This window comes from Notothenia rossii (assembly GCF_949606895.1).
Source record: "Notothenia rossii genome assembly, chromosome: 10".
NCBI classification, from domain to species: domain Eukaryota; kingdom Metazoa; phylum Chordata; class Actinopteri; order Perciformes; family Nototheniidae; genus Notothenia; species Notothenia rossii.
In genome coordinates this window covers 57038710-57065555 of record NC_136908.1, presented here as the reverse complement: position 1 = coordinate 57065555, position 26846 = coordinate 57038710, and the positions used below count along the sequence as shown (strand labels likewise).

The 26846-nt window shown below is 40.4% G+C and overlaps 3 protein-coding genes across 5 annotated transcripts; all 3 read right to left on the bottom strand.

Moving 5' to 3' along the window:
* Positions 1 to 5508: 5508 nt before the first annotated feature.
* On the bottom strand, positions 5509 to 8496 carry cdkn1ba (cyclin dependent kinase inhibitor 1Ba). Its single transcript, XM_079655208.1, has 3 exons — positions 7807 to 8496; positions 7225 to 7380; positions 5509 to 6664 (listed from the first exon to the last, which is right to left on the bottom strand). Exons 1-2 carry the CDS (start codon positions 8207 to 8209, stop codon positions 7238 to 7240), a joined length of 546 nt encoding a protein of 181 aa, XP_079511334.1. The 5' UTR covers positions 8210 to 8496; the 3' UTR covers positions 5509 to 6664; positions 7225 to 7237.
* A 1447-nt stretch (positions 8497 to 9943) lies between these two features.
* Positions 9944 to 11797, bottom strand: cdpf1 (cysteine rich DPF motif domain containing 1). Its single transcript, XM_079655209.1, has 3 exons — positions 11602 to 11797; positions 11288 to 11399; positions 9944 to 10959 (listed from the first exon to the last, which is right to left on the bottom strand). The coding sequence occupies exons 1-3, from the start codon at positions 11709 to 11711 to the stop codon at positions 10831 to 10833; spliced, it is 351 nt and encodes a 116-aa protein (XP_079511335.1). The 5' UTR covers positions 11712 to 11797; the 3' UTR covers positions 9944 to 10830.
* Positions 11798 to 12165: 368 nt separating this feature from the next.
* LOC307022182 (peroxisome proliferator-activated receptor alpha-like) lies at positions 12166 to 26381 on the bottom strand. 3 transcript variants are annotated; one of them, XM_079654829.1, is made up of 8 exons: positions 26186 to 26381; positions 21963 to 22194; positions 20231 to 20385; positions 15704 to 15842; positions 14674 to 14873; positions 14333 to 14596; positions 13890 to 14133; positions 12166 to 13731 (listed from the first exon to the last, which is right to left on the bottom strand). In XM_079654829.1, the coding sequence occupies exons 2-8, from the start codon at positions 22144 to 22146 to the stop codon at positions 13487 to 13489; spliced, it is 1431 nt and encodes a 476-aa protein (XP_079510955.1). In that variant the 5' UTR covers positions 22147 to 22194; positions 26186 to 26381; the 3' UTR covers positions 12166 to 13486. The 3 variants fall into 3 exon arrangements, with proteins under 3 accessions (XP_079510955.1, XP_079510957.1, XP_079510956.1); XM_079654831.1 differs by having other exon boundaries at positions 14333 to 14593; positions 26186 to 26380; XM_079654830.1 differs by lacking the exon at positions 26186 to 26381 and adding an exon at positions 23174 to 23619.
* Positions 26382 to 26846: the final 465 nt, after the last annotated feature.

Here is a 26846-nt window from a genome sequence, read left to right as displayed (position 1 = left end):
AAATCTGTGAAAGTTGTTGAGGGGTTTCAAATTAATTTCTACTAGGAACTGAATAGCATTGGCTAGAAAATATAATAAAAAATGAATATACATTTCGTTAGATTTTCACTACATACTGATATGAACCTATATGCTTTGGGCCAATGGTTGGTATAGGAATATGAAACATAAGAGATCTGAATTGACTTGGTCAAAACACGGAAAACGTGTAGGATTAAGTGTATTTTTAAACTCTAAGGATGAAGAATTAACAATTTGGGAGAAAACTGAATTTAGACTTCATATGTCCTGATATCTGACTTTTAGAAGACACATCACATTGGTCGCCCGAATTGTGAGCCTCCCTCACACCCTCAATGAAATCTCCCTACTGCCTTCATGCAGGGATTCAGCATTTTAACATTTGCCCCCTCGGAGGGTCGCGACCCAAACCCAATCACAGCACCAATCACACACATTAGTAGTTTACTTTGCCCTCAGCCTGACCTGTGACGTCTGATACTTCCTGAAGCAACACGTCTGTCCTCAGGTCAAAACATTACTCACCGCCCCCCCCCCCAAAAAAAACAGTTTAGGGATCAACTGTGGGCATCCACTCTCAAATGTATGATAGCCTGTCAAATACAACATTTTTTTTACTAGATACGTGCATGCAAACAGGAGACTTCACTATCAGTACATTCCTAGAAGCAACGGTATAGGTGGGGGCATTTTTAAAAAACTGTTTTTACGGCCTCAGCACACACACACAAATTCAAATTGTCTGTCTGAGGCTTGCGTGCCATCCCCCAGCTGCCTGAAACCTTGATGTATACGAGGAAAATATATAGCCCCGGGTTATTAGCTATAGCACGAGGCAGCTGATTGTTGCCTTATTTAAGTTGTTCTTCCTCCCTCCTTTCAGACACACATGTCATTGAACCTTCAGGGCCAGATGAAAGAAATCAAAGGCATGTGACCCACAAAGGGGGTGGGAGAGAGGCTGTGAAGGGGTGTTCATGTGTGTGCAGGTCTTCAAACTCAAGAGAATGGGAAGGGTATTTCTGACAACGAACCCCTTCTCTCTGGCCCGTACAAAAATGGCAGCCTCTTGGCTATGACACCTCTCAATAAAAAAATGTGTTTGTGCATGTGGGCATCAAACCTCATCGTAAAGGTCCTGTGAGTACTTGTACTCGGTTTTTATATATAACTAAAAGAATGAAAAACTGAAGTTAATTAATAAAGGGCCTTCTTCTTCAAAATGAATAGAAGGTGGACTAAAATCCAAGAAGTAGTTGTGTCTTATTTATTCAGTTTAGTTATGCTATCTTGTTGGGATTTGGGGCCACTGGGTCCCATGTCATGAGGGGTATTAAACGTAGGAGAGATTTTAAATAAGAAACTCCTGAATTTGCATCGAGAAGATAGCAGGCCTGTACCGTGTTGGTGACCCCTACTGCAAGGCAAACTGAACTCTCCAGTGCTGCAGGCCTGCCAGCATCTGAGGCCACACAGCCAGGCTGCATGAGTCACACAGTGCCGGGTGAAAACCAAAATGTGTAAAAACTTCCCATTGGCAGATTAGTTTGTTTACATCCTGCAGTGGACGTGATTTGGCCGGGCTGCAGCGAGACACGGCCAAAAAGCAGGTCTTCTCTTTCCTCCCTTTAACTCGATCCTTCAATGCCTCTTTCCTCCTTTTACCGTCTTCCTTCCCTCTTTTCTCTCAACTATCTCCAGTTCATCTCTCGCTGGCCCCTCCGCTGCCAAGAGCACATGACCATGAGGCGGAGTGAAGCGGAAAAATAAATCAGGCCTGCCCCAGTAACACATTTAAATGAAGTAAGAAAAAAGAAATCAGACAAATTTATAACAACACCAAACAGATGGGGAAGTTGTATTTCCAGAATAAAACAAGACATTCTTAAAAAGGAGCAAAAAAAAAACTTCCCCCTCAATGGAGTTTGCCAAGCTATGAGCTCATACTTTGTAGATCTCTGCTGAATATCTATTCATAGCATCAGCTCCAAGATGTCAGACTTTTATGAGCCATTTCTCCTCTCGTTATCTGCAGCAACATTTAAGTGCCTGCTAATTTACGTCTGGAAATGTGTGTTTTGACTTGGAAGCATACTCGGGATGGCTCGAAGTGAACCGTTGTGTACGGGGACTGATTAAACTCTTCATACTTCTTGGATTGCAGAAGAGACTGGTAAAGGTCGACATGTGTCTGCGGCTTTGTGTGGGCGACGTTTTCACACCAACCCAAAGCGTAATGATGAACAGGGTCAGACTGGGGTAACGTGAACAACGTCATCTGTGAGCCGTGGTTTTGAGGTCATGCTGGGCACATCTCTCTGAAAGTGGTGATTTCATAACGACATCATGGCATATGAGCTACTGCCTCTCTTCCTGCACCACCTTAGGGTCAAAGGTGAAACCATTTTTCACTAAAACGGTTTCTGCCTCTCTAAATCAAGAGCTGCAGTCGACTACTGTTGGCGAGACGCCTAAACCTATGCAGTGTTTTCGCTTGAGGGGAAATTACTCAAATGGGTGCGACTACACGTTGGATGTGAGCTGACAGCACAAAACAAAGAATGTGATTCCCCCTATTAAAGAAGTCTGCACACACAGGTGATATGACGTCTGATCAGGAACATGTCTGAGATAACTGAGGTTTCAATTAGTTCCACATCTGAAGAATACACGTCTTTTGTTTTCATATATTTTCAACACTGTTTTTTTATAACGATAATCATATACAATTTAAAGAAGTGTGATGTGTTTGTACAGTTAAGTTGTGGGGAGTCACTGGGTCATATGCTATTGGAGGTATTAACAAAAAATAGGGATTTCAATACAAAACTCCTGAATTTGCATGGCTGCTGTGTGTTTGTATGACATAGATAAAAATATAATTAAAGAGGTGAAGAAATGTGATCAAATGATAAGGACGATATTGAAAAATACAATGTTTTTTTATACATTTTTTTATATTTTAAATAAATGGAAAAAACACACAAATCCAACCCTTCATTTAAAAAAAGAGGCGTGTCCTACTTGTCCTGGACTTACTTTGAATTAACAACAAACATCAGCTAAATGCTACGAGTCAGTCAAACATGAGTAACTTTTCAAGAAAGCATGCCAGTAGTTTTTTCTATAATCTAACTGGCAGACAAACAAGCCAACAAACAAAACAAATCAAAAACATAAGAAGAAAACCATCTCCGAAAGACTTTTAACACCATAACAACAAAAATCCCAAATTACATGATGTCATGTTTTACTGACTGACCATCCTATTTGGGTTCCTTGTTAATAAAAAAAAGCACGGTGTTCTTAATTGTTTGCCGATGAACTCAGAATCTGTATTGACCAACAGTCAAATGACAACTGACATTTTCACCCAAAAAGGGGCATGGCCATGGCGTAGAAGGAAAGTACCAGGATGGGTTGATCTTATGTATACAAAGCATTTCCACCCTAGACAAAAATGCAATACTTACCAAAACAAAGACAGCAGCACTTTAAAACAGCCCCATTTTAGGGGGTCTAAAACCCCAGAGTAGTGTGGAGGCCAGGCGTGAATATGGCTAAAGTTATGCATTTGAACCAAACGTATTATTGTGGGTGTAGCTTCACTGTAGTGTGCTAATGCTGCCTAAGCTTGTTAAACAATAAATCATGTGAAAGAAGATTACTGCACAGGTAGGCCACCTCCAGTGATGTGTAGCTTATTATGCAACTGACATAGTTTCCAATTATAATGACTGTTGCATGAAGGAGGGGTTACATTTGATCAACATTTGTTATGTATTTCAAGAAGTTGGATAATATGCTCAGAGATTTACATGACGAGATAGAAACCGCTGTAATGTCTGTAGGTACATTTAAAGTAAGGATATTAGCTAAGCTTAGCATGAGGACAGGGGAAATATTGAATACACCAAGATCTGCCAACCAACACCTCTAAAGTTGACTTAATAACTCTCTTTAGTGTAAGAACAACATGATGTAAAAATTTACAGTATGGAATTACGGTACATGCTCGTCTGTTCCTTGACGTCCTAGACCCCTAAGTGTCACTATAAGTACGCCTGCCAACAGTCAGAGACACCGGAAAGTCGCTGTGCCTCGCCAAGAAGAAAAGCATTTTTTTCTCAAAATGGCGAATATTATATTAGTCTTAGAGTAATATACAAAACTTGGACGACGTGTCATGACAATATGATGATGCCAAGTAGGCTATGCCATAATATAAATGGACAGGGGCCAATACAAAATGCTCTCCTCTTCCATATATGTTGCTCAACACATTTGGAGAATGATTGAATTAAAATATTAAATGCGGAAACTATATCCGGTGGAAATTGGCGTTGTGTATATTGACAGACTTTTCTTGAACGTGGAAACTATTAGTGCTTCCAATAATCCGATATCAGTTATGACGCAAATGTCAGGTGCTTTATGAAAGACTAATAATTATATGTCCCTGCTCAATTTGATAAACGTTTTCAGAAAGACACACAAACAGGATTGCAGTGGAAGTTAAACGCAACAAAAATGATGGCTTTTCCTTGTTTCTTTGAGTAACACATATTTGCACTTTCAACACATTATGATGTCAATACTGTCATTCTTTCCTTATGACATGTCTTGTGTTCAAAAGTAGCAAACACAAGTGTGAAAAAAGGGAACACCCGTGTGACAGCAGTGTTGCAATCCTCTGCAAAAGTTTAGAAATAGGCCATGAGCTCACTTGTAATTACTGCAGTCACAGCCAGTATGAGGTATCATAGGAATAGCTCTCTCTCTCTCTCTCGCTCTGTATTTGACTCCTACATGCTGGTATCAACAGGAAAGAGGCAGCCAATGAAACTAATTGGGTGGTGTGTGTTTTATGAAAAGAACAGCCTGTACTGTCCCGAGGTTCCCTCCCCCCGCTCTCTGACTGGCTGGCTCCTAAGTGGTCTGCTTTTTTTCTCTTTGCTGTGATTGGATCCAGGGAATGTCAATAACTCCAAACTTTTTTTTCCTCCCTCCTTTCCTTAGGACTAACCCTTGTTGTTTTCAACTTTAGAGGTAGAGCTGGGCTGAGAGGATCCAGCACAGTCACAGCCTGCACTCTGGCGCTGTGCTGTGTTGTATTCCAACCACACACATTAGATTTTATTATACTAAATGGCAGTAGTAACTTCATAGGAAGTCGAGCAACTATTGGCAAATTATTGGAAATGCTTTGGTAGTTAGGGACCTACAGGAAAAAAGCTTACAACTGGATTATTGTTTAAAAAGAATTACCATTATAGGTTATTTATTTAAGGTTATACTGTGATAATGTATGCAATGTCATTCATCAGACCAGACTGAAGAACTTATTAAACCTCTTTAGTAACGTGTTTGTACTTTAAACCTGAAGTGTGTGTTCAGAGTGGATTGGGAGTGTGCTTTGCAATTAAAAATGTGTATGATTTCTGAGACGTAACAGAAACACACAGGGTATAAAATCGATTATTAGGCTCAGTTTTGCAACAATTTATTTATCTTACAAACAATAATGAAAATATATATTTACAAAAAATGTATTTTCAGGAAGCTATACATGTACACCAACAATAAAAAGCTTAACATAAATAAGTTAGTAGGATTTTTTCAGTGTTTTGAAAAAAAAAGAAGAAATAAAGCACACAGGTACACTTCAAAGTTTTACGCCAAATAAGAGTTGTTTTTCTGCCTTCAAAAAAAAGTATAGAAATGAATAATAGTGCAATCACATGTTCCACATGTTTCACACCACAAATAACAAATCTTTGATTCACATATTTGCATAATAAGTAGCCCAGTGTTTTTAACATATTGTATCTATGTTAACCTGGACTACACCTCTTATTATAAGGGGCGGATTACGTGACTTAAAAGCCACTAAAATATTAACTCATCTAATTAAAAAATGTTTTTAAATTCTTAGGATTATTAGCAAATAAAATTTGGTTGGATATTGCTCAGCAGTTAAACCCCCCTCCCTTACCCCCAGAACAAAAAGGCACAAACTTTGGCAAAAAAAAGGAAATACAAATGGGGGAAATAAGGACACCATATTTGCATGTAAACTTTATGTCATGGCTGTTCCCAGTTTAGATGGACCCTCAACTTACAGTGTGGCCATCTGGGCCTTCACAAAAAAAAAAACACTGGGACATATAAAGCCATAGAAAAAGTGAAGACATTTTGTTTACACACAACCCTGACTTCTTTTTAAATCTGCATTTCATCAATTACCTGAATAATAATAATAAAATATGACCAACTTAACAAAATAATATGTCTCTGTTGGAAATTGCACTGCAACTTCCAGAGTCAAATTCACACAAATACATTTAACAAAAAGGTATGAAAAGCATAATATGCTTTCTTTATGTGCTACATCTGAAACATAGGTAGTAGATTTAAAAAAAAAAAAAAATGAGCAAAAATCCATTTGCACACTGCTACATTGTCTGCTTCTTCTGAGGCCATTTAAATTGAAATGTGTGCCAAAACTTGATAGTGTACATATTCAGTGCTTGTGCAGCCTCTCCTCCTCCCTTCTTTAGGAAAAGGCTGCGTTTTATTTTCACCCTCATCTGTCAGATGATGACTAGGCTACAGTGTTCCATCAGCAACAGGTCTCCCCGCTCTGTGGGAAATAAAGAGGAAACAAGCTGTTGGATGGTGCAATTAAAAAAAAAGCAGTTGCTCGTGCTTAGAACCACACACACACACACACACACACACACACACACACACACACACACACACACACACACACACACACACACACACACACACACACACACACACACACACACACACACACACACACACACACACACACACACACACACACACACACACACACACACACACACACACACACACACACACACACACACACACACACACACACACACACACACACACACACACACACACACACACACACACACACACACACACACACACACAGGTTAAACAGTCATAGCCCGATGGGGTTGTGGAAGATAACAGGAAAAACAATATGTTGGTTTAAAGAGCTGATGACGTGTAAAGTGCAAGATATAAATGTGTGCTTGGCTAAGCTAAACAAGTGTACAGAAACTATATTTGCGTCCAGAATTTTAAGCAAAATCCTATATATGATGCTACATTTTAATGGCTTAATAACATTGCAACAAAAAAAAAATATTGATTTCTAACCTGGCACTGTTTTTCACTTGGCCTCCGTTCTAACCTCCGTGCTGGGTCTCTCCTCCGAGGCTTTCACCGCCTGACTTCCTGCACTGTCCGACTGGTCTTCATCATCCTCTTCATCGGTATGCGACCTTTTACCAGGACACTCGCTGGAGCAGGAACCTGGCAGGGAAAACAAGTGGTCAGGGTTTTAAAGCTTCACGTTTAAAAAGGCACCCGACATCTTCGACAGGAGGTATAAACTACTACATTTAAATGCTTTTTTGTCATATACAGAGTAGCTACAGTGTAGATATGGCATTACAAATCTTAAGTGTCAGGGTCCTCTAAAAATGCACCACATATAAGACCTAAAATTATTGAAAAAATATTGCAAGAAACAGAGTAAAAATAAAATGGTGCAAGATTATGTTTGCTACTATGGAATTAATAGTGTGAGCTCTATCCGACTTTAACAGAGTAATTCTCAGTCTCCCCCCCCCCCCCCCCCCCTTAAACTCACTTCAGTTAACCCTACGCTTCATGCCTCTGCATTGCAGCACAGTGAGAAATACACAGCAGCCTTTAAAATACGTGAAGAATAATCACCTGAAGCTCCTGAACGCCTCTTCCTCGAACCGAGTGTGTCCGGTTGATCCGACCTCCCTTCGGCTCCCTCCTGGTGGTTGTGTCCGGGCAGGTCTTCCTCTCGCTGGGGTCTCGTGTGAGGCTGCCGGGTGTAAAACTCCGGTGCGTCGCGCTCCTCCACCCAGTCGAAATTGCGCGGGGAGAGCGGTCTGTCGTTGACGGGGTCGAAATTATACGTCTCCGTAAAACGCTGCACTTCTTCCTGTGCAAAAGACTGTAAATGCCTTTTTAGCTCCTCTGGGTCCGGTTTGCCAAAAAGGTTTCTGCGCACCGAGGGTCTCGCGTTTTCCGGCTGCCGCGCATCCACCCTCTCCAATGTGGGGCTCGCGGTAGAAAGGCGAACATCTGACATTTTGTTGCACATATAGACAATGTGGGGAAGTAAAAAAAAAAAAACCTTTCAAACTTCTATTTCCAAGTAGTATTCCTTTCAAATGCAAAGTCACGGGGATGCTGCGTGCATACTCCGCGCGTATCATCCAAAACGCGTCCGCGCAAAAAAAAAAGAAGGAATTAAGCTTCTCCAAAGGGGGCAGGGGCGTTTTAAGAGAGCCACTCCTGTCAAGTCCGTAGTAAGGCTGATGAAAACAACAAGTCAAGTCATAACAGCCAACATGGCGTTAGAGGGAGCTACGAGTGAAGAAGAAAAGTTGACATCAAGGACTATTTAAATAGAGAAGGCGATTCATTGGTCTGCGCACTAGGACCGCCCATTGAGCTCTTAAAGTCGAACAGAGGGAAACAACAACACAGGGCTGGATTGGATTAACTCTACACACGACACGAATATGGCCCAATTAACCTGTTTGATTAGTTAAATACACAGAGAGCAAAGGGAACAAAGGCTATGGATATAATGGAGTGCGAAATCCTGCTTTATCGTTCCATTAGTACTCCATTTATCACAGCTGGCTTCAGGATAGACATCAACTGAACACATACAGGACAAATATATCATTTTATGTCATTAACTCATCTCATGTCATTTGTATCTATATGTTCGTGCACTGTGACATGTACTGAATAAAACAAAATGTATATAACACTGTAAACTGATCTACAGTGGTGTAGCGCCGGGCTATCACAGGAATAAATCATTAAATGCTGGTACTAGTGCTGACAGATATAACCGCTTGATCTGATTTTGTGTCACATAAATAGTTTAGGCACACTTGATTCAATCACTGTAATCCATTCAGAAACAGCTTCGAGGCTATTTAAGGACAATGAGACACTTAAATGAGGTTTTTCTGCAGGAAAAAAAAAGCAAAATAAGCCACAAATCTGCCTCCCAGGCATCCGATGACATCAGCTCTGGAGCAGAAAGCCTGCCGTCACCGTTGGCACGGTGCCTATCGCTGTCAGACTTTGCCACTGGTGCCACAGAGGAGTTTTGTGTGCTTCACTGGTTGTAATTAATGTGTGTGCTTGGAATTTAAACACTGACAAAACAGAGTATGGTGCAGCTTTAAAAAGATCTTGAAATTCACCACCATTTCCCCGTGGTTGGTTCTCAGTTTACAGATTCCTAAAGATTTAAATTTCTGTTCATGCAAGGCTTAAGTTATCAAATTAATTATCTGTACGCCCCAGAGCTGTATAGTAATCCTCTAGTAATTGATTGAATGCATCTGCAGTAGTAAGCAGCACTCCTTGTGCCCAGGAGTTCACGATGTCCCAATCTAAACTCAACAGTGAATGTCGCTCTGCATTCCTCTTCAGCATTCGCCAGTAAAAAAGCACTGGGCCTGCCTTAAAGGCCATGCTGTTTCAATTAGCCTTTTCGAAAACGTCCAGCATCTCGTGATAAATACGGCAAGGCCATCTGCTGTATCGATGTTATCGCCAGGATCACACTTAATCCATAATATATTTATGCTGCTGCAAAACTGTGTTGTACAGAGTGATCCCTTAGATGAAAACAGATTAAACGGCAAGTGAGAACAAAGGGAGTGTTTTGGAAATGATGGAACTGTTTATCACAGCTTAATGTAGAGTGGGATGACGCAACCGCAGCAGATTATGTCACTGAAACTAACATTAGTTACATATTAATTATGAACTACAATGTAACAGTCACGAAACGGAGAAAGAAAGGTCACTGTACGTACCGTTTTTATAGTTTGAGATAAGACAGGAAAACCTTTTCGACTCCGTGGAAGTCAACAGTGCACTCATTGTGGATGCAGAGATGCACTCTTAAAGATGCGTCATGTCCACACACTAAATAGATAGTTAGTCGTTTAAATGTTACCACATGTTCCCGAAGTCATAAAAACGTCTTCTCTCGATAAAAGGGGGCATTAAAACATTGCAAAACAGGCATAATTCATCTAGTTCAAGAGGAAATTGTACACAAATTAATATATTTTCTACATCGCAAGAGCAGACATGAATCTGTTTTTAAAACTGCACAGAAACTAGTCTTTGGAAATGCTATTACTTCTTTTGAGTCGTATAATTAAAATAATAGTGTTAAACAGTTTGTAATGAGTGTAAGGTAGCAATATATTAAACTTTTCATGTAGAAAAGTTTACGCCACTGCAGGGCAACTATGCACAACCAGTACATGTCATCAGAATTTTTTTAACTAGGAGTCATTTTTAATAGCCTGCAAACCAGCGGGGCTGATTTTTGATTTGGAGTCTGCGACCACAATCCATCAGGGGTCCGGCAAACCTAGTCACACCCAATGCTTGCTTCTATAAAATCCTCTAGAAACTAATAAACAAATAAGCCCCTGAAGGCTAATAACAGCAGCCTAACTTTACTGGACACAAGCATAGACTAGTATTTTTCTAATGTGAGGTGTTCATTTTCCATCAAATAAAAAGCTTAACCTCAATAAACTACAGGATGTTTTGATTGTCCATATGGTGTGTATGCAGTTGAAGGTTTTTTCTTGTTCTTGTAAAGCACCTTGGCACATTTGGGACCCTTATATTCTTCTATTGGTGAGCATGTTATGGACCTGTAGTCCGATGTCAGGAGACGGCAGCCTTAGAGCTCTGCTTCTTCTTGGCCAGCTCGGCCTGGATCTGATGAGGGAACTGCTCCAAGTGTTTGTTCACACACTGCATGCAGAACCTCTTGGTGTAGAAAAGACTGCAGTCCTGAGCAGAGAGAGAGCACCGTCCAACATCAGTGCTCCATTTTCAGATAAGCACTGGATATGTTCTTTTTTTTAAAAGATGGATTACTTGATTTTAAAAGGCACAAGTCATACATCTGACACAGCATGCCACATAATTGCAATGGCATCTGAAGAAAACATCCAAAACACATTTTTCAAATCCAGACTGGACATTCAGTTCTAACTGATAAGCACCTTCATTTGTTTACATTTAATCAGCAGATAATCAATTGAAATCCTGAATACACCACTAAATATTGAAGCTGTAGCTAAACAGACCAAAGTAATCCAATTTAAATACATCTTACCGATCCAACACAGACACACAGGCTACACATGCTGCAGGTAGACCCCAACACAAGAAACTTCTCCTTGTCCGGACTGAAGGGGTCCTGGGTCACAAAACACTCCTCAAGCAACCTGTTGGACGACAGAAATGCAGATATAAGTTGATATAAACCTTAATTTAGATACGCAAATGTGTTTTAATGGACATAATGTGTCATAAATGTAACGTTTGAATCGCTTTAGGGTTACTTTCGCTGCTACGTTAGCCGTGGTTATGCTATTACGTAGCTAACAACATTAGCACAACATGTTTGCCTTTTTTTGGTCCACTTACACAATGGCTCTGGTGTTTGGTGGTTTCTGGCCGTAGTAAGTAAAAGGGCTACTTAAACCACACAACTGGCAAGTAAATGTTTTTTGACGTGGCTCGCTTGTTTGCTCCATCTTTTCTAAGCAGAGGGAGCAGAAACGGCTACTTCCTGCTTCTTCTTTCGAGCAGCCATGTTGTTACGTTAGGTTTTGGCGCCACCTAACGGTCGAGTGGTATACTTTTCACAAAGTAACAAACGAATTAATATTAATATATCGTTTAGAACTATTAGCATTTAGTGAACCAGGCAAAAGTAAAGTGTTGACAGCAGTTAGTTTAACGTGTAATTAAAGGGAAAGCACAGGTCTAATTAATACATGAATGGCTTACTGACTTCCATGATACAAAGCTATCATTACAATTATTAGTTCCATCTGTGCTTTTCATCCTATGACAGTTAAAAATTATGAAAAGTTAAAGATATGAGCTAATTTATTTAAACCGTGTATTATTATATATATATATATATAATATACAATCTGATGAGCAGAAATCTGCAGCAGAGAAAAAGTCAAATACAAACATAAATGAAATATATTAGTTTATTACAATCTACAACATGGCATAATTCCTTTTATTGAAAAAGAAAATGCATTTTTATTGTACTCTAATGTACATGATACACAAAATAAACAGTTTCATTATGACATGAAACAATGTTTCTACAAGTACAGCAAAGGAGGCAATCGGCTCTTTTTAGGGCCTGTTCTGCTGTTTCAGATCCGTTCACTGTGATCACCACATTCTTGTTATATTTACAAAATAAAACATAAACCAGCTTAATAGATTATTGCGTTCGTGTTCAAAATATTCAATTGCCATTGGCCAAAAATGCATCTCAATGGCAGGATTTGTAGAAAACACTTCTGATAAAGTAGGTGAGGTGAGCTATCATGTTGTCTAGCAGTAAGATAAAGGATTACAATAAATATTTTACACATGAAATGACAATGTTTTTCAAACAATGGCTGCTTACATTTAGTTTATTGGCTGCTTGAACGAAGCGCTGTTCATTATTTATAATGTGAGAAAAATTCCCTGATCCAACACTAAAGAGTTCCACATCTACCCCAAAGTTACAATGTTATGTCTTTAATGAATAAGGTGTGGTCGAAATTGAGGAAATATGAGCTCAAGCATGGAAACAATATGGCACTTGGTCAATACTGATAGATGTTTCACCAACCACTTATCTCAGAATGGACGAGGGAGATGTGCATTTCAGAAAGGAAATTCAAAAGACTCAAACTCACACATGATTTGCACTGAATAGATAAAATATTAGGAATATGTCTTGTATGGAGTTGTAGCGCCTATTGCACAACCAACATTTCAGTACATATTCATGTCTGCTTCTTTTGCGACAGTTTAATTATTCAGTTGTTCACAGGCTAAGTAAATATTTAGTATCAGTGCACGACTGCACGTATGACTGCAGCAGTCATATCCGGGTATCTTTATTATGTGTACACCCATGTTAAATGCAAGTTTGCATAGTCTACTCCCTATTTATAATCAGTTTGAGTGCTTTCAATTAAAAAATATGAAAGCTCTATTATGTTAGATCAAAACCTTTGTTCACCACTGTGTCCCCTTTCACAGATTTACACAAGTCACCTCCAGGAGTTGTTTTTCCCCTTGGAAAAATAATTTCATTTATGTTTTGTTCCAGTAGAAAGTTTTGAAGTCACAGGATTAAATGCAACTCAAGCTGTGTGCACCCATAGGAGCTGCCCAAAGCTTACAGTACTTTGATATGCTTGAGTGTATCAGTTCATATTCATGTACACCCAAATTGTAGTGGCATACATACAGTAAATATTCTAAAACATGTCCATGTGCCATCCCCTCAGTACATGTCCCTGTATATCTCTTGCAGAAGCGGATGCAGTGACGTGTCCTCAGTTGTTTTGATTTCCTGCACCAACTGAGCATGCTCCGTGACCAGCTCCCGGAGGTCAGCCAGTTTCTGCAGCAGTCTCGGGAAGAGGAAGTTGTTGTCCGGGTGGTTGGCCAGCAGGTGGAGCCGTAGTGCCTGAACGATGCTTTCCTGCAGCTGCTCCACTGGAGACACATCCACCAGCCCTGGGCGATCTGAAGGAAAAAGAGGTCAGATAAAAATGTGTGACCATACACTAAATAGAAGAGACATAAATACATCTTAAATCTAATAATAGGAAACCAACTCAGATCTTCCTTATTTTCCTAAACCCTCTCACTATAAAATATAATTGATTATATAGGTTAGTTACCTCCGCAGCAGATAATGGCAGCCACAAAGAGTGCCAGGTCACTGTCGTCAAGCTCCAGGGAGTTAAAGCGTGTGGCAAACTGGAATTTGGGCTCCATCATGTCGCTAAATGGCCGCCGTAGGCTTTTGAGGAACTCTCTGGTGATAAAGCCTCCACCACGGGCCACCAGGAGGCCGTCTTTGTTCATGCAGGAGGCCAAGAGGGTGAAGAGGGCTTCGTAAACGCCGTACTTCAACAGAGTCACCTGGGTGTGCAGGTAAGAAGGACACAGCATGACTTCGGTGTGATTTGAAACATCAGTGTTTTTTGTGTCCTTTTTCCACATAAAATTCCAACATAAACTCAAATCCATTAAAATTAAAATCTGTGGGATTAATAAAGGTATTCTGATTCGGATTCTGATTAAGTAACATCTTTTTTCTCCAAAGCTGACATACACCCACCTGATCGTTCAGATCCAGGTTCTGGAAACCTGGCACTGCCTTTGCGAACTCCGTCAGCTCCGTGACCGTCTCCACCGAGGTGCTCTGGCAGCAGTGGAAGAGCCTGGCTTCAGCCTCCCTCTGCTGGAGCTCCCCACACCCCAAGTCCAGAACCACCTGCCCTGCTTGAAGGCTGCTCTCGGGTTGGTCACCGTTAACCATATGGGCCGCTAATGTCCTCTCAGCCAGCTGGAACGTCTCCATGTCATGGATGATGAAAGGCTGCTGGGAAAGATAAGAGGAAGGAATGTTTGAAGGTGAGGATATCGATAAATCTGTATGGATACAAGTATTTTTTTTACCGGCTTGCTTGTCTTTCCAGTCAGTATGAGCCGAGCTTTCGCCTTGTTCATGTTGAAGTTCTTCATGTAGGCTTCGTGGATTTGCCCAACAAGAATTTTGTGGTCGACCAGCATGGGGCTTTCCACCCCTTTCTCCACCTTCTTGCTTTCTGCCTTTAGCTTTAGCTTCTCTGCCTGAGGCATGCGACCAAAGCGGATGGCTAGTGCAGAGAGGCATTCATCATTAGCAACAGCTTTCAAACGGTAGGTGTGTTATTTTACAATCGGACTACACACAGAGGCATCATAAATATCCTCCTACAGCAAACATGCATGTGTGCAGACAAGTATTTGCCCCCCCACTAATGTGTTCTCTTCCCCCTCCCCAGAGGACAACATGTCGTCCTCTCAGGTTTCCGACGCTGCCCTGTCTGCAGGGGGAGTCCATTGTAACGAACCCATTGACCCTTCAGCAGCGAGTGCAGATGACGGGCCAGATGTGGAGTTTATGGGCCTGTGTTTTGTCAATGTCAAGCACGCTTTGGCAGGAGGTTGTTCTATAAAAACCTAGTCAATGCAGAGCAAGTTGAACTGGAGCCAAATCATAGAAAGTCCTGCTGTTACATACTATGGTGTCGACTGAGAACTTGTTGAGAAATGTTTTATGTAACTGCATTCAGGACTAGTTCTTTTTGTTATATCAGTGTGTTCAAGTGGCTGCTAATGATTTCAGTTTTTAAGCTAATAGACTTTTAGCAAGACTGTTACGAAATATATTGTAACTTAAATTCATAATCAATAAAACACACTTTTGGCTGCTACTACTTAACAAATGTAAGCTAACGTTAGCTAGCTTTAGATAGTGCTGTGTCACTGAGCTAATTACAGTTAGCTAGTCGGTTTACTGACTTCATGACTCTTTTCTCTTTGAACTACTGTTGCACAACTTTTACCATTATTGACAACTATTCTGTGATTGTTACTTGGGGCTGTTATGTAGCAAAACGTTTAATAGCTTAGCTTAGCTTCTAACTTGTGGTTCAGGCCTTACCATTGTGGGACATTCCCACAGAAAGGCACTTATGGAATCGGCAGTACTGGCACTTGTTGCGGTTCTTCTTCTGGATTTTGCAGTTGCGTTCACATTTATCATACTCCAGCTTTAGCCGGATGGTTCTCCGGAAGAAACCCTGGTTGAAACAAGGACATATATTGAAGCCATCAACTTCAGTCATCATTTGAAAAATAGTGATGATGTTTTGAGTACTAAAAAAAAAGCCCAGTGTCCTGATGTCTTAAAGCACCGTTCAGCTTTGAATTGAACCTTGTTATACTTGCTTGTGTAGTAGTTATTACTTACATTATTTAAGAAACATCTAACTATCATTCTATGAAGCAAGGCTAGACACACCATATGTCCGACACCTATATCTGCAGCCCCCTGTGATACATTGCATGCATTGTACATTTTAAGCCCTGGTAGAACCACTGTTACATAACATTATGGTTGGATGTTGTGACGGAGCGGGTCACAGATTGACTGACTCCGCCACTGAAAGCCGACACACACACACACACACACACACCAAACATTTCCTGCTCTCTTCCGTCAAAAGGAACCATGACATTTATTATTTAGTGTGCGTTTGTTAATTTGTTAAATGATTATGAGTTATCATGAGTGGTGGTTAACCTGTTTAAGTTTGAGTCAGATTTTTTTATGTAGAAATGTGGTTTGAGTTGATTGTGTCACCTGTGGACGGTGAGCCTTTGGGAGGGGCCATGGGATCAAAAGGGACGGTGTTGGTTCCTTGTGGATGATTAGTTAGGACTGTGTCACTCTGACGAATGTTGCAATAAGGCAACAGCTGGGACATGTTTGGAGGTGGGTTGCAGAGAAGGCAACCTAGAGCATGTTTACTCTGATGAGTGGTGGACGGTCTGTTTGTGGAGTTTTATTTTGTTGTCTAACTTGTACTGTTTCGTTATTTTATTTTTGCTGCCGTTAATAAAGTATTTTTTAAGCTCAAGCCAACCGACTAGGCCAGTGTTTTTTGAACGGACAATTGAACCCCGTCACAGATGTATAGTGGAATAATGTCTATATTTAAAGAGAGACATTCCAAGGTCTCAAGATGAATAATAAACTGTAAACTTTCTGAAGGAAACCTCTGGTTAGACAAGACATGCTGCAGCCCTCTGACACATGGAGATAAATGCCAACACATGTCACACATGTACCTAAACATATGATCCTTTGACACTGTCATATACCGTATACCTGTGAGTAACAAGACTAAACACCTAAAAACAGAGATGTATTGTGCAACACCAAAAGAGAAGTTTGAACTGCCGCACTATTCAAAGCAACTGTGTAATAGCAGGTAGAGGGGATTTCCTTTCCATTAATAAAGGCTTTCTTTGCGTCACATACAAATGTAATACCCTCATCACCACTGAGTTAATCCCTCGCACCACAGCAGCACATTCCATTCACATTCCCACTATTGAGCGCTCGTCTCTTAAAGCGAGGTGTTGAATGTGATACGCAGAGACAGTCGAGCATGGAAAACGTGAACGGCTACATATCACAATCCAGGTTTTTCCATGAAGACGCAATAACTTCAGTTTGGGAACAGAGTGCTGTCAAAATACACCTCTTACATGAGCAGCGTCTAACAGCTTTGACGTCATTATGACACAGAGGCCTAGTTTTGCTTTGTGTGCAACTGAAAGATCATTTTTCAAAACCTACACAGAGGAAAGTAACGTTTTCCAACAAGTGTCCATCTCTGGTGTCTTCTCTGGATCATAGTGATATTGAAGGCACAGTGCCAGTCCAGAGGGGTGAAAAAACCGGATTAAAGCAGGCAAGGTCACAAGTTAAAAAGTCATGCAAAAATAGCAAACAAAGGCTCAGATTAGCAGCAACAACATGCCGTCGGTTTACAGAGGAATGAGACTACTACAAGCTCACATGACTTGAGTCTCAGTTGCAAAATGTTCTCATTGCCACTGTCTTCTGACATTATTGTAAAGAATATAGTACATGTAAAGTATATAGTCTATAGGACACTGACACCACTACAGAAACACCATTTACACGGGAACGCAAACGAAACGCAAACAAACTGAATTCGATAAAAAAATGTATTCCGTTCACACGGATACGGCTCAATAAACGTGTCCCTTCAAAAGAGACCGCTCGACCCGCTGGAGACGCTGTAGTACATATGCCGGGCCTGTAAGTGGCGCTGTACTTCCGCCACAAAATACATCAAAAGCAGCGAAGAATACCCCCCAAGCATGGTTGCCCTTCTGTTTATTCTCCACGGTGGATTTAGCAACATTTAGTTCATCATGTCCACTTGTTGCTGATGGTTGCGGTAGAGGAGCTGTAGATTTTGCACTAACATCTGTAGCATGGTCAGTAGCAGTAGACCATGCTACAGCAGAACGGGCTATACAAAAGAGAAAAGTAGCGGATACAATCCGTTTCGTTCCCGTGTAAACAGCACATTAAATAAAACATCCAAACACTCACACCCCTGCCATACTCTAATAAAAACTTGTTTGGGGTGACACTTTTAAAAAGGCAAACTTATGCTTGTTATACGAAGTCATCCATTACTAAGCTTCTTTGCTACTAAAAACCCATATCAACAGAATAACTGATACTAATCGAGTCACAAGGGCCTCGATTGGTTTTTTTCAGCTGCGGTAAAGTGCCTTTGGCCAGTCAGCATGCTCTGTCAGAGGTTCAAGAGAGGGTTATGTAATTCCAATTCCCATCAGACAACCAGTAACAAATAAAACAAAAAGATGATTCATACATAAACATGTCAGCACAAAGCACCTTACTGTGTACTGCTTTTCCAACCTGTAAACTGTGTGCCCTATCTTTGCTTTTGCTCTGATGTATTTTAGGGTTCCTTTAAAACTGCATCACCCTTTTTTGTTTTAGCTTTGATGTGTTCTTTGATATCTTTAAAAATATATATTTGTTAAAGAAATTCCTACAATCATCAAGTTAGTAATAAGTTATTATTTAGTAAAAAGCCAGGTTACGTGCCAGCAACAGCTTGATGTGTGAACAAGACAACTGTATTTGTGTGTGAGTGTGTGTTTTAACTTCACTCAGTTTGGCTCTGGGCCAAGCAGGGGAGAGGTGACAAGTCTACCAAGGCCGCCCTGTCCCTCACCTCACATGACCTGACGGCGAGTCTCAGAAACTTTCCACTGCCCTCCAGGTCAGAGCTTTGGATGTGTTTGGGTACACAATACGTAAACTGCCTGTTTCATTAACACTAAGACCGCCAGAGGTCGCTGTATACCTAAAACCGCCAACGGGTCAAATGTACCCGCTATAGATTTTCAAGGTACAATGTTCTTTTATTTATCATACAGAACAGTGAATTTTGATCGCACAGGGATGAAACTTATACCAATAGAATCTGTGGACTCTCAGCTTTTCATATGATATAGGTTGTGCAGATAGCATGATGTTTAAAATATCGCTAAGAGTGCTGATTTAAACGCTTGGTGTTAGACTTATGTTTTGTTTAGGTACAAATCTCTCTATCTCTCTCTATCGATATATCTGTAATGTTCTGTTCTATGAACATATAATTGTCTACATAAATAGACGACGCGGACTACTCTCATTCCGAGTGTCCATCTTTATTCAACTGGCACGTAACCTGCACACATGCATTACGTCCTCAACGTGAGCTCAGTCATCCAAGATCTTGTATTCTCCAAGATGTAACACTATCTATAACTAAATATCTGTCTATCTCTCTCTCTATCCATCTATCAATATATCTATCTATCTATCTATCTATCTCTCTATCTATAAGGAACCGCAGTAGACAAAAGGCGTTGCTATAGCAACACGTCATGTTTACGCTGCATTTTCTATGAGGTAAATATTACCCGCTGGCTGATATAGGTATAAATGGCATTTTTTGGGGCGATTTCTTCAATCTGACTTCATATTGACAATTGTTAACAACAGAGGGTGCTACATAACACACTTTCAGGAAAAGTCACGGACTGGGAGACTTTAATATGTTATGGAACAAAAGTTACATACAATAAAAAAACAGCTGCGGGTAAAATTTACCCGTTGGCGGTTCTATTGTTAAGTCTAGTTGCCAGCACTGTGAACCCGGAATACGAGTACCCCAAAGCTTTACAGTATGATAGAAATCTATAGTATGGGTCCCCAGCCCATAGAAACTGCCGGATGCTATGTTGCATTATAGCCAGACAATAGTACAAAAAAAGCTTGGCCTATTTTGTGGGTTATCGAGGATGCTGAATCCATTTCTGACATCAGGATCCAAAATGTCAAACAGAAAAGGGCCAATATTTGTACTCTCAGTGGGCTGATTTTGACAACCATGAGTAGTATTGCAACCGTTGGATATAGAGAACAAAAGAAGAAAATTATTACCTCTACTGTCAAATGCCAATCAGCGAAAACTTCAAAATAGACCCAACATCCTTCAAAATCGGCCCAACAGAAGTACAAATATGGCCACAATCTGTTAAAACTGCCTCTCTAATGTCTCACCTTGCAGCCCTCGCAGGCGTGCACCCCGTAGTGGAAGCCCGAGGCCTTGTCAGAGCACACCCGGCACTCCAAGTTGAGGGGGCTGAAGTTCTCCTCTGGCCCCCCCGCTGCTCCACAACCCCCCGACGAAGGACTGGAGGCCGGGGTCAAAGTGTCTACAGCAAAACAACAAAGCAGAAATGAGACAGATGATTTAAATTAGCCACTTGAGCAAATTAAATTCGAATTCAAACATCAACTTTTGGTAAAAATGTTTCACTTATTGGTCAGATGAAATATTTCTGTAATTGCAGATGTTGAATAAGGAGACTTCTTACAGGTTGGCCAAAACCTTTAATATTTCTTACTTACACGCACCATATGTACTTTTCTGCCTCTAGTTTGGTGGCTGTAAAGTGGTGTGGGACCATTGTTGGCGCGCAGGAGGTTTTTAAGGCAGGCCAAAATATCCAAAGTGGTCTTCTCCTTTTTAAAAGCAATGGTCACAGTGAGAAAAATGCGTAAAAGCCAAATAAAGCCGTTTCACTGTAATAAAATCAGTGTTTCTTCAACAGGGTTTGGTAGATAAAGGATGGGCTGCAAGCTAATTGCTAACATGTGCTACACTTGCTATTTCAATATATAAAGGTCCAGATTTTGGGTGAAATGTGGGTGAAATAAATCACCATAGTAATTTTCGAAATATTAGGGCCTATATAAGCAGTTATTGGGACAATTAAAATGTGTAAAATGCTCCAAAAAGTAAAGACTGTCTGACTCAGTGATGTTTCTGCAGCTGTTCCCTCAGCAATGTTTTGTAAAGCAATGGTAGACATATCATCGAATACTTTCTTACTGAGTTGGAGGGCAAGGGTGGGGGCTGTGACATCTGTAATTTTCCACTCGGGGGGGTGCAGAAAAACTCAACTCATAATAAGGCGAGTGATGTCTGTATTGTAGTCGACTTTTGTACTGATCATCATTGATATCTGTTGTATTGGCCGAAATGCTTATGTTAATAAATACTGAGATGAAACTGAATGGATTATTTAACTTATCAGTCTGATACAAACCGCAAAATATAACACAGACTATTATTGGGAATACAGTATAATGTTCTAAAAAGTGGCCATAAGAGTACATTAAAGGGTCCCAATTATGCATTTTGGAGTTTGCCCTTTCCTGTACTGTGTTATTTAGGTTTTGGTGCATGTAAATAGTCTGCAAAGGCTAAAATGACATCATGACGCAACACTCGCACTTCTATTGGCTAGCGCTCCAACACCTTGTACGTGATAGGCTTATGGGAGGGACATTTCTAAGAAGTTGACCAATCACAACAGAGCCGGCCAGCTAACCAATCAGAGCAGACTGGGCTCTGGTTTCAGACAGAGGATGAAAAGAGGTGCTGCAGCACAGGCAAAAAAAACAAAACCTTTTTGAACATTAAAGCATGGAGACATGTCACAATAGACTCAAAGTACAAATATGAAGCTGAAAAAGGAGAAGAATTGGCCCCTTTAAAGAATATGAGTTGATGTAGAACTGTCATTTTTTCAAGTGCTGCTCAGGAAGTTAGAGACAACATCATGGTGGAGACAGAGAGAGAGGTATCTAATCTTCTGTCATCAGGCATGCAGTGAACTTACATGTGGAGCCTAAAAGGTCAGAAGGTCAGAGTTGTTCTGTTTACATGACTGTTCATGTACTTAATGACAATTTATTTCAACCACATGGCTGCTCAGCCACTCACCAAGTGCGATGGAGCTCTCAGACCCCGAGCTAGTGCTCTGGTACACGGGGAAATCAAATCCCAGCGTGTCGTCACCGATGGACTGGGAGATGTCACGGAGATCCTCCATCAGGTCTCCACACAGCGGACTGTCCAGCAGGGAATCCCCCAGTGGGGACGGGGGGCTAAAGAGATCCCCTGCCATGGTGGAGATCAAGCCAAACCTGGGAGGAACAACCCCTCACTCACCAGACTGTGATAAGAGGGGGGAGAGAATTAGGTTGAGGACAGTGGTTGATCAAGAGGAATCCTGAAAAAGCCATGAGATTGGTTAAGAGTATGCAAAACACCCAGCTCTGATAAAGATAGGGAAGCCTTTCAACAAAAACCTGATGCCATTTTTGCAAGCGACCAAAAACAACTTTAAATTATTGTTATTATTAGGACTTTTCTTTCACATCAAACAAGCTTTTTACAAATCCAGAAAAACTGAGCTTTTTGCTATCCACAGTTTGGATGAATAAAAAGGCCAGTCTCACATTTTAGTATAGATTAAGGTTTGGGGAGGTATGATGATTCATAAGGACAGCTGCTAGGACATTTCCCCAGACCATTAGATCATTTTTGGCAATATTTAAAACCAATGACTGCTAAATGGCAATATTGACTTTGATTTAAAAAAAAAAAAAAAAAACTGATTAGTTATATATTACATTTACATAACCTGGCATTTTCTTGTTTTTCAATAGATTTCCCCCCAAAATGTGTTATATTTATCCATATTTTTCATTCTCAAAAGCATTTTGGCAGACAATAAAGACTCCAATATACACTTAAAGTATTCTTAGAAAAATGTTTCATATTTTTAGCTTATTTATTGATTTTAAATGTTTTTTGTTCTTTCCGAATGACACCGATTAATTCCCAACAGTTTTCTTCTATCCCGTAACATAAATGCATAACAAGGTTGAGGTAAAATCAAGTCAAAATCTGACATGTTTCAGGAACTGGCCATGTAACTAAAAAGACACTTCATACTTTCAAACGAGATTTCAAAGACTTCAAACCTTTGTGTGTATCTTAAAGTTTAGTTCACCACTATCTTATTTCAGTTGACTTTTTTGACGAGAAAGCATGATAGATTTAGATTACAAGTTAACCTGAGATGACATACACAAAAATTACAAAACGAAGTAACCCCAAATTGCCATGAAGAATAAAAGACTACTCACTGACATCAGACCTGCCATGCAGTGGGGACAGAGGTAAGTTAATAATGTGAGGGTGCTTGTTTAACAAGTGAACCATGCCCATAGAGTCAGCAGAGCCTCATTATTCACAGATTAAATTCCAGCCTGCCCAGCCAAGGTAAACATCAGAAAATCAGATTTATTAACCAACTCCATGATACTGCTCCAGAGACTAGATACTGTGCATCGCAGCTTTGAGACTTTCTCTCTGATGAATTACTTTCAACAAAGAATAAAGTGTCTTTCTATGACACTGCCTGTCTGTGCTCTCGCAGTGGATCTTAAAGTATGTGTGGGAGGGAGTTTGGTGGAGCTCCCAGCTGCTCACAGCGGGGTAAAGGACATCTGTTTGAGCCATCCCACAACATCATAGCAGCATTGCTCATGTCCTATAACGCTCCCTTCAACTTCCAGTAACTCATGGCAGATGTTTCTGTTGTTATTCTATGGATTGCTGATCTATGTTCAATTCAAACAAAGTTATACCATTCAAGCTGCCGGAAGTCCATGTAAAATCTCAGTTTACACAGCTGCATGCATCTGTAAAGCTCTATGATATTGTGCAACTCGTTGAAATAATGGTTGAACACAACAATTTGTCAATATTCTGTCTTTCTGTGAATGCTGGTCAGACTCTGAGAACGTGATCAATCCAAGCGTGCTTGTTTTTGTTTATCTAGACTCTGGGTTGCAGAATTTCCGATCATGGGTCCGGACATTATGCCAAAGGTGTGTAAGGGGGAAATAAGTTAGTGAGTTTAGGCTCATAGCCACAACATATTGTATACCTCATAAATCGAGGCAGCTGTTAAAAAATGGTTATATGTGTTAAACAGTTGTTTTCCTGGAATCTGTGGTCATGGTCTTTCCACGTACATCACCGAAAGAATACACTTGTATAGAAAGTAGTAAGTAAGAACCAAATATGCGTAATGTATCTAAATGTGTGCAATGTTTTCAAAATATGTCAGATCTGAACTCAACACAAGACTTCCACATCTGGATTTCACAGTTGAACTGGATTTATATCAAATACAATAGTTTGTCATATTTAGTGAACAGAGGTTTAGGAAAGAGAAACAAAAGTGCATAACACTTGTTTCCAAAGGGTTTATGGATAAAGTAGGTCAGAAGTTTCAATGATGTATACACAACAAGCAGTACCTTAAACTGATTATATAACAAACGGTTAGCCAATGCGGAGACCCTATAATCTGGGAGATCTGTTCCGCTTTAATGGTCTTTGTATGAACTCTGAAGCTGCTCTGGTACTCTCCTTGAAGAGTCCCGAGAAAAGTCCATTACACTAGCCTAACTTACTCAGGATGAAGACATGCAATACTTTTCTAAATCCTGTTTGGACAAGCACCCTCAAAGTCTTGCTAAAATCTTAAGGTGATCGGAGGCGTGTGGCGCAGTGGATGGAGGTTGGTGTTGGGATCAGGGGGTCACAGGTTCAAACCCCACTGCAGTCAGCATGTCGTTATGTCTCTGGGCAAGACACTTCAACCCGGGATTGCCCACAGTATTGAGTATGTAAGTTGCTTTGGATAAAAGCATCGAACATGTAATGTAATCTAAGGTGGAGCCCTGAGGAACCCCACATGTCATAGAATATCGCTTAGATATGTGTCTGACAATAATTTGCAACTTAAAGCTAAAAAGTTGCTGGTAGACCAAACTTTTGCTGGAGATGACTCATTTGAATAGGTCTTTAGTTGTTAAATACAGGCAGTTTTTAGTGTCGAAGGGGAGAAGCCTAATTGGAAGGTTAACTATTCTCAGCATCTTCAACATCTGCCGCCAACAGTTAAAAAACAAAGGTTTGTCTGATGCTTTGACTTTTGTCCCTAAAGAAAAGAAAAACAGACTCCTTGCATTCTTCAATAGTCAGTCTTTTAACAGAGCGAAGTTGAGTTGTTATTTCTTCCCACCATTCATGCTCAGCCTTTCTGCTCTCTCTTTTCTGGATTTTGACAGCTGCAGCATCTCTGCATGGTGCTTTCTGTTTGCCAGACATTCTTTACATCCCGTATGGTGCTACACTATCAATGGCATGCAATTTTAGAGTTACAACAGCAAGGTTTTTGATCTATATAATAACTCTAAACTACGCCTGTCTACAGTTGAACTTAAAATAAAACTGCTAAAACAGGTTAGTTAGTTAGTTAGTTGATGGCAACTCACCTTTTTCATTCACATTCTACAGCTTTGATGTAACTACGTCCTCTACTCACTCTTAACTGATATGACTCTATTATTTGATCTTGATGACTTTGGCCCAGCCCGCGTTTCCCTCACACCTTAAAGACATTGTGTTTTAACTCACAGAGGAACTGTATTCCTGCAGTGTTGTTCTATCTATAGTTCAACAGGAAACTCAATGGACAGAGAGCAGTAAGCTGCACCCAACAACAGCATGTTAGCAGATGACTAAGAGGATACAAGAGACCCACTCTCACAACAACTTTGATTTAAAAAAAGGACATCATGGTGATCTAACAGCCTCTACTGTGTACGAATCAGATGTGTTGACCTTTGTAAGACCTCTGACGTCTCTGCAACAAGGTCATCCATGTGCCTCAAACAAAATAAGAGGAAACTCAAAACAAACTCATACATCTTGTTAACTTGTGACTGCTGCACCGAAAAGTGTATGGAAATATACTGCTGGCTGAATGGGGAATTCATAGACAACACAAAAATAAGAATGAAGCATATTTTTAACACCCTGGGAGTATGGGTTTATTAGAAAAGCAGGTGTAGGCTTAACTATTCAGTACATTTAAGGGGGGGGGGGGGACTCACTCGCCACATGCAGCATACTGAGAACAAAAGCATGCATTCCTCTTTATTTTAGGGGTAGGAAGCAGCTGAAGTATGAGATATTATCCACGTTCTACTCTTAAAAGTTAGTCAACTCTTATAAAACAACAGGCATGTAAACTGAATCAGATTACATAACAGCACAGTTGTATAAAGCGTGTTCATTACCTCAGAAGCTGCTATCCGGAGCATTTACCAACGCTAGTGCCGGGATGGACACCTCGGTCCCGTGACAAAACCCTCGCCCTGATCCCGGCCGGCTCCGGTGTTTAAGGTATGTCGCCTCGCTGCGTACCGCTGTTAAACCTCCGCTTATTCTGCAGGAAATAACGTAGAGACGGATGGCGACACGCTGCGTACACCCCCTGACACACCTAGGGTTTCAGCCAATGGGAACGCAGGGATTTGAAAACGGACCACTTTTTTTATTGTTATTTTTTTTTCACTTCCTGGGGGCTTGGGGAAGTGATTGATTCAGGGTGGAATCTGTTTTATGACTAATAACAATAATAATAATATAATGTAATATAGAATGTTTCGGTATGAGGTAGAATATTTTTTTAAAGAAAAACGGGACAAAAAGTACAACTCCAGGATAGAGATTTTTTTTCTTTTAGTAGTGTAATTTTATTTTTAGGGAAATTTAATATTCATAAAAAAAGATGGGCCTACTCCAAATCAAATACATTTGTGTTACTAATTTTATTTTTTGCCAAAATGTCACATTCAAAAGAACAAAATAACTGACTAAACCAGATTAACATTTATATTTAGGATTACAACATGGCACCACTATTAAACATTAAAAACAAGAAGTCAACCAAAACCA

What these genes read in the sequence shown, in the direction of transcription:
- cdkn1ba (XM_079655208.1), bottom strand. Translation starts at nt 8,209, where the DNA reads ATGTGCAACAAAATGTCAGATGTTCGCCTTTCTACCGCGAGCCCCACA. An exon ending in GAGGCGTTCAGGAGCTTCAG is followed by an intron (nt 7,381 to 7,806) that starts GTGATTATTCTT and finishes TTTCCCTGCCAG; the next exon opens with GTTCCTGCTCCAGCGAGTGT.
- cdpf1 (XM_079655209.1), bottom strand. Translation starts at nt 11,711, where the DNA reads ATGGAGCAAACAAGCGAGCCACGTCAAAAAACATTTACTTGCCAGTTG. An exon ending in CCAAACACCAGAGCCATTGT is followed by an intron (nt 11,400 to 11,601) that starts GTAAGTGGACCA and finishes GTCGTCCAACAG; the next exon opens with GTTGCTTGAGGAGTGTTTTG. An exon ending in TGTGTGTCTGTGTTGGATCG is followed by an intron (nt 10,960 to 11,287) that starts GTAAGATGTATT and finishes CTCTCTGCTCAG; the next exon opens with GACTGCAGTCTTTTCTACAC.
- LOC307022182 (XM_079654829.1), bottom strand. Translation starts at nt 22,146, where the DNA reads ATGGCAGGGGATCTCTTTAGCCCCCCGTCCCCACTGGGGGATTCCCTG. An exon ending in ACCTGGATCTGAACGATCAG is followed by an intron (nt 14,134 to 14,332) that starts GTGGGTGTATGT and finishes CTGCACACCCAG; the next exon opens with GTGACTCTGTTGAAGTACGG. An exon ending in TGCCATTATCTGCTGCGGAG is followed by an intron (nt 13,732 to 13,889) that starts GTAACTAACCTA and finishes TTTTTCCTTCAG; the next exon opens with ATCGCCCAGGGCTGGTGGAT.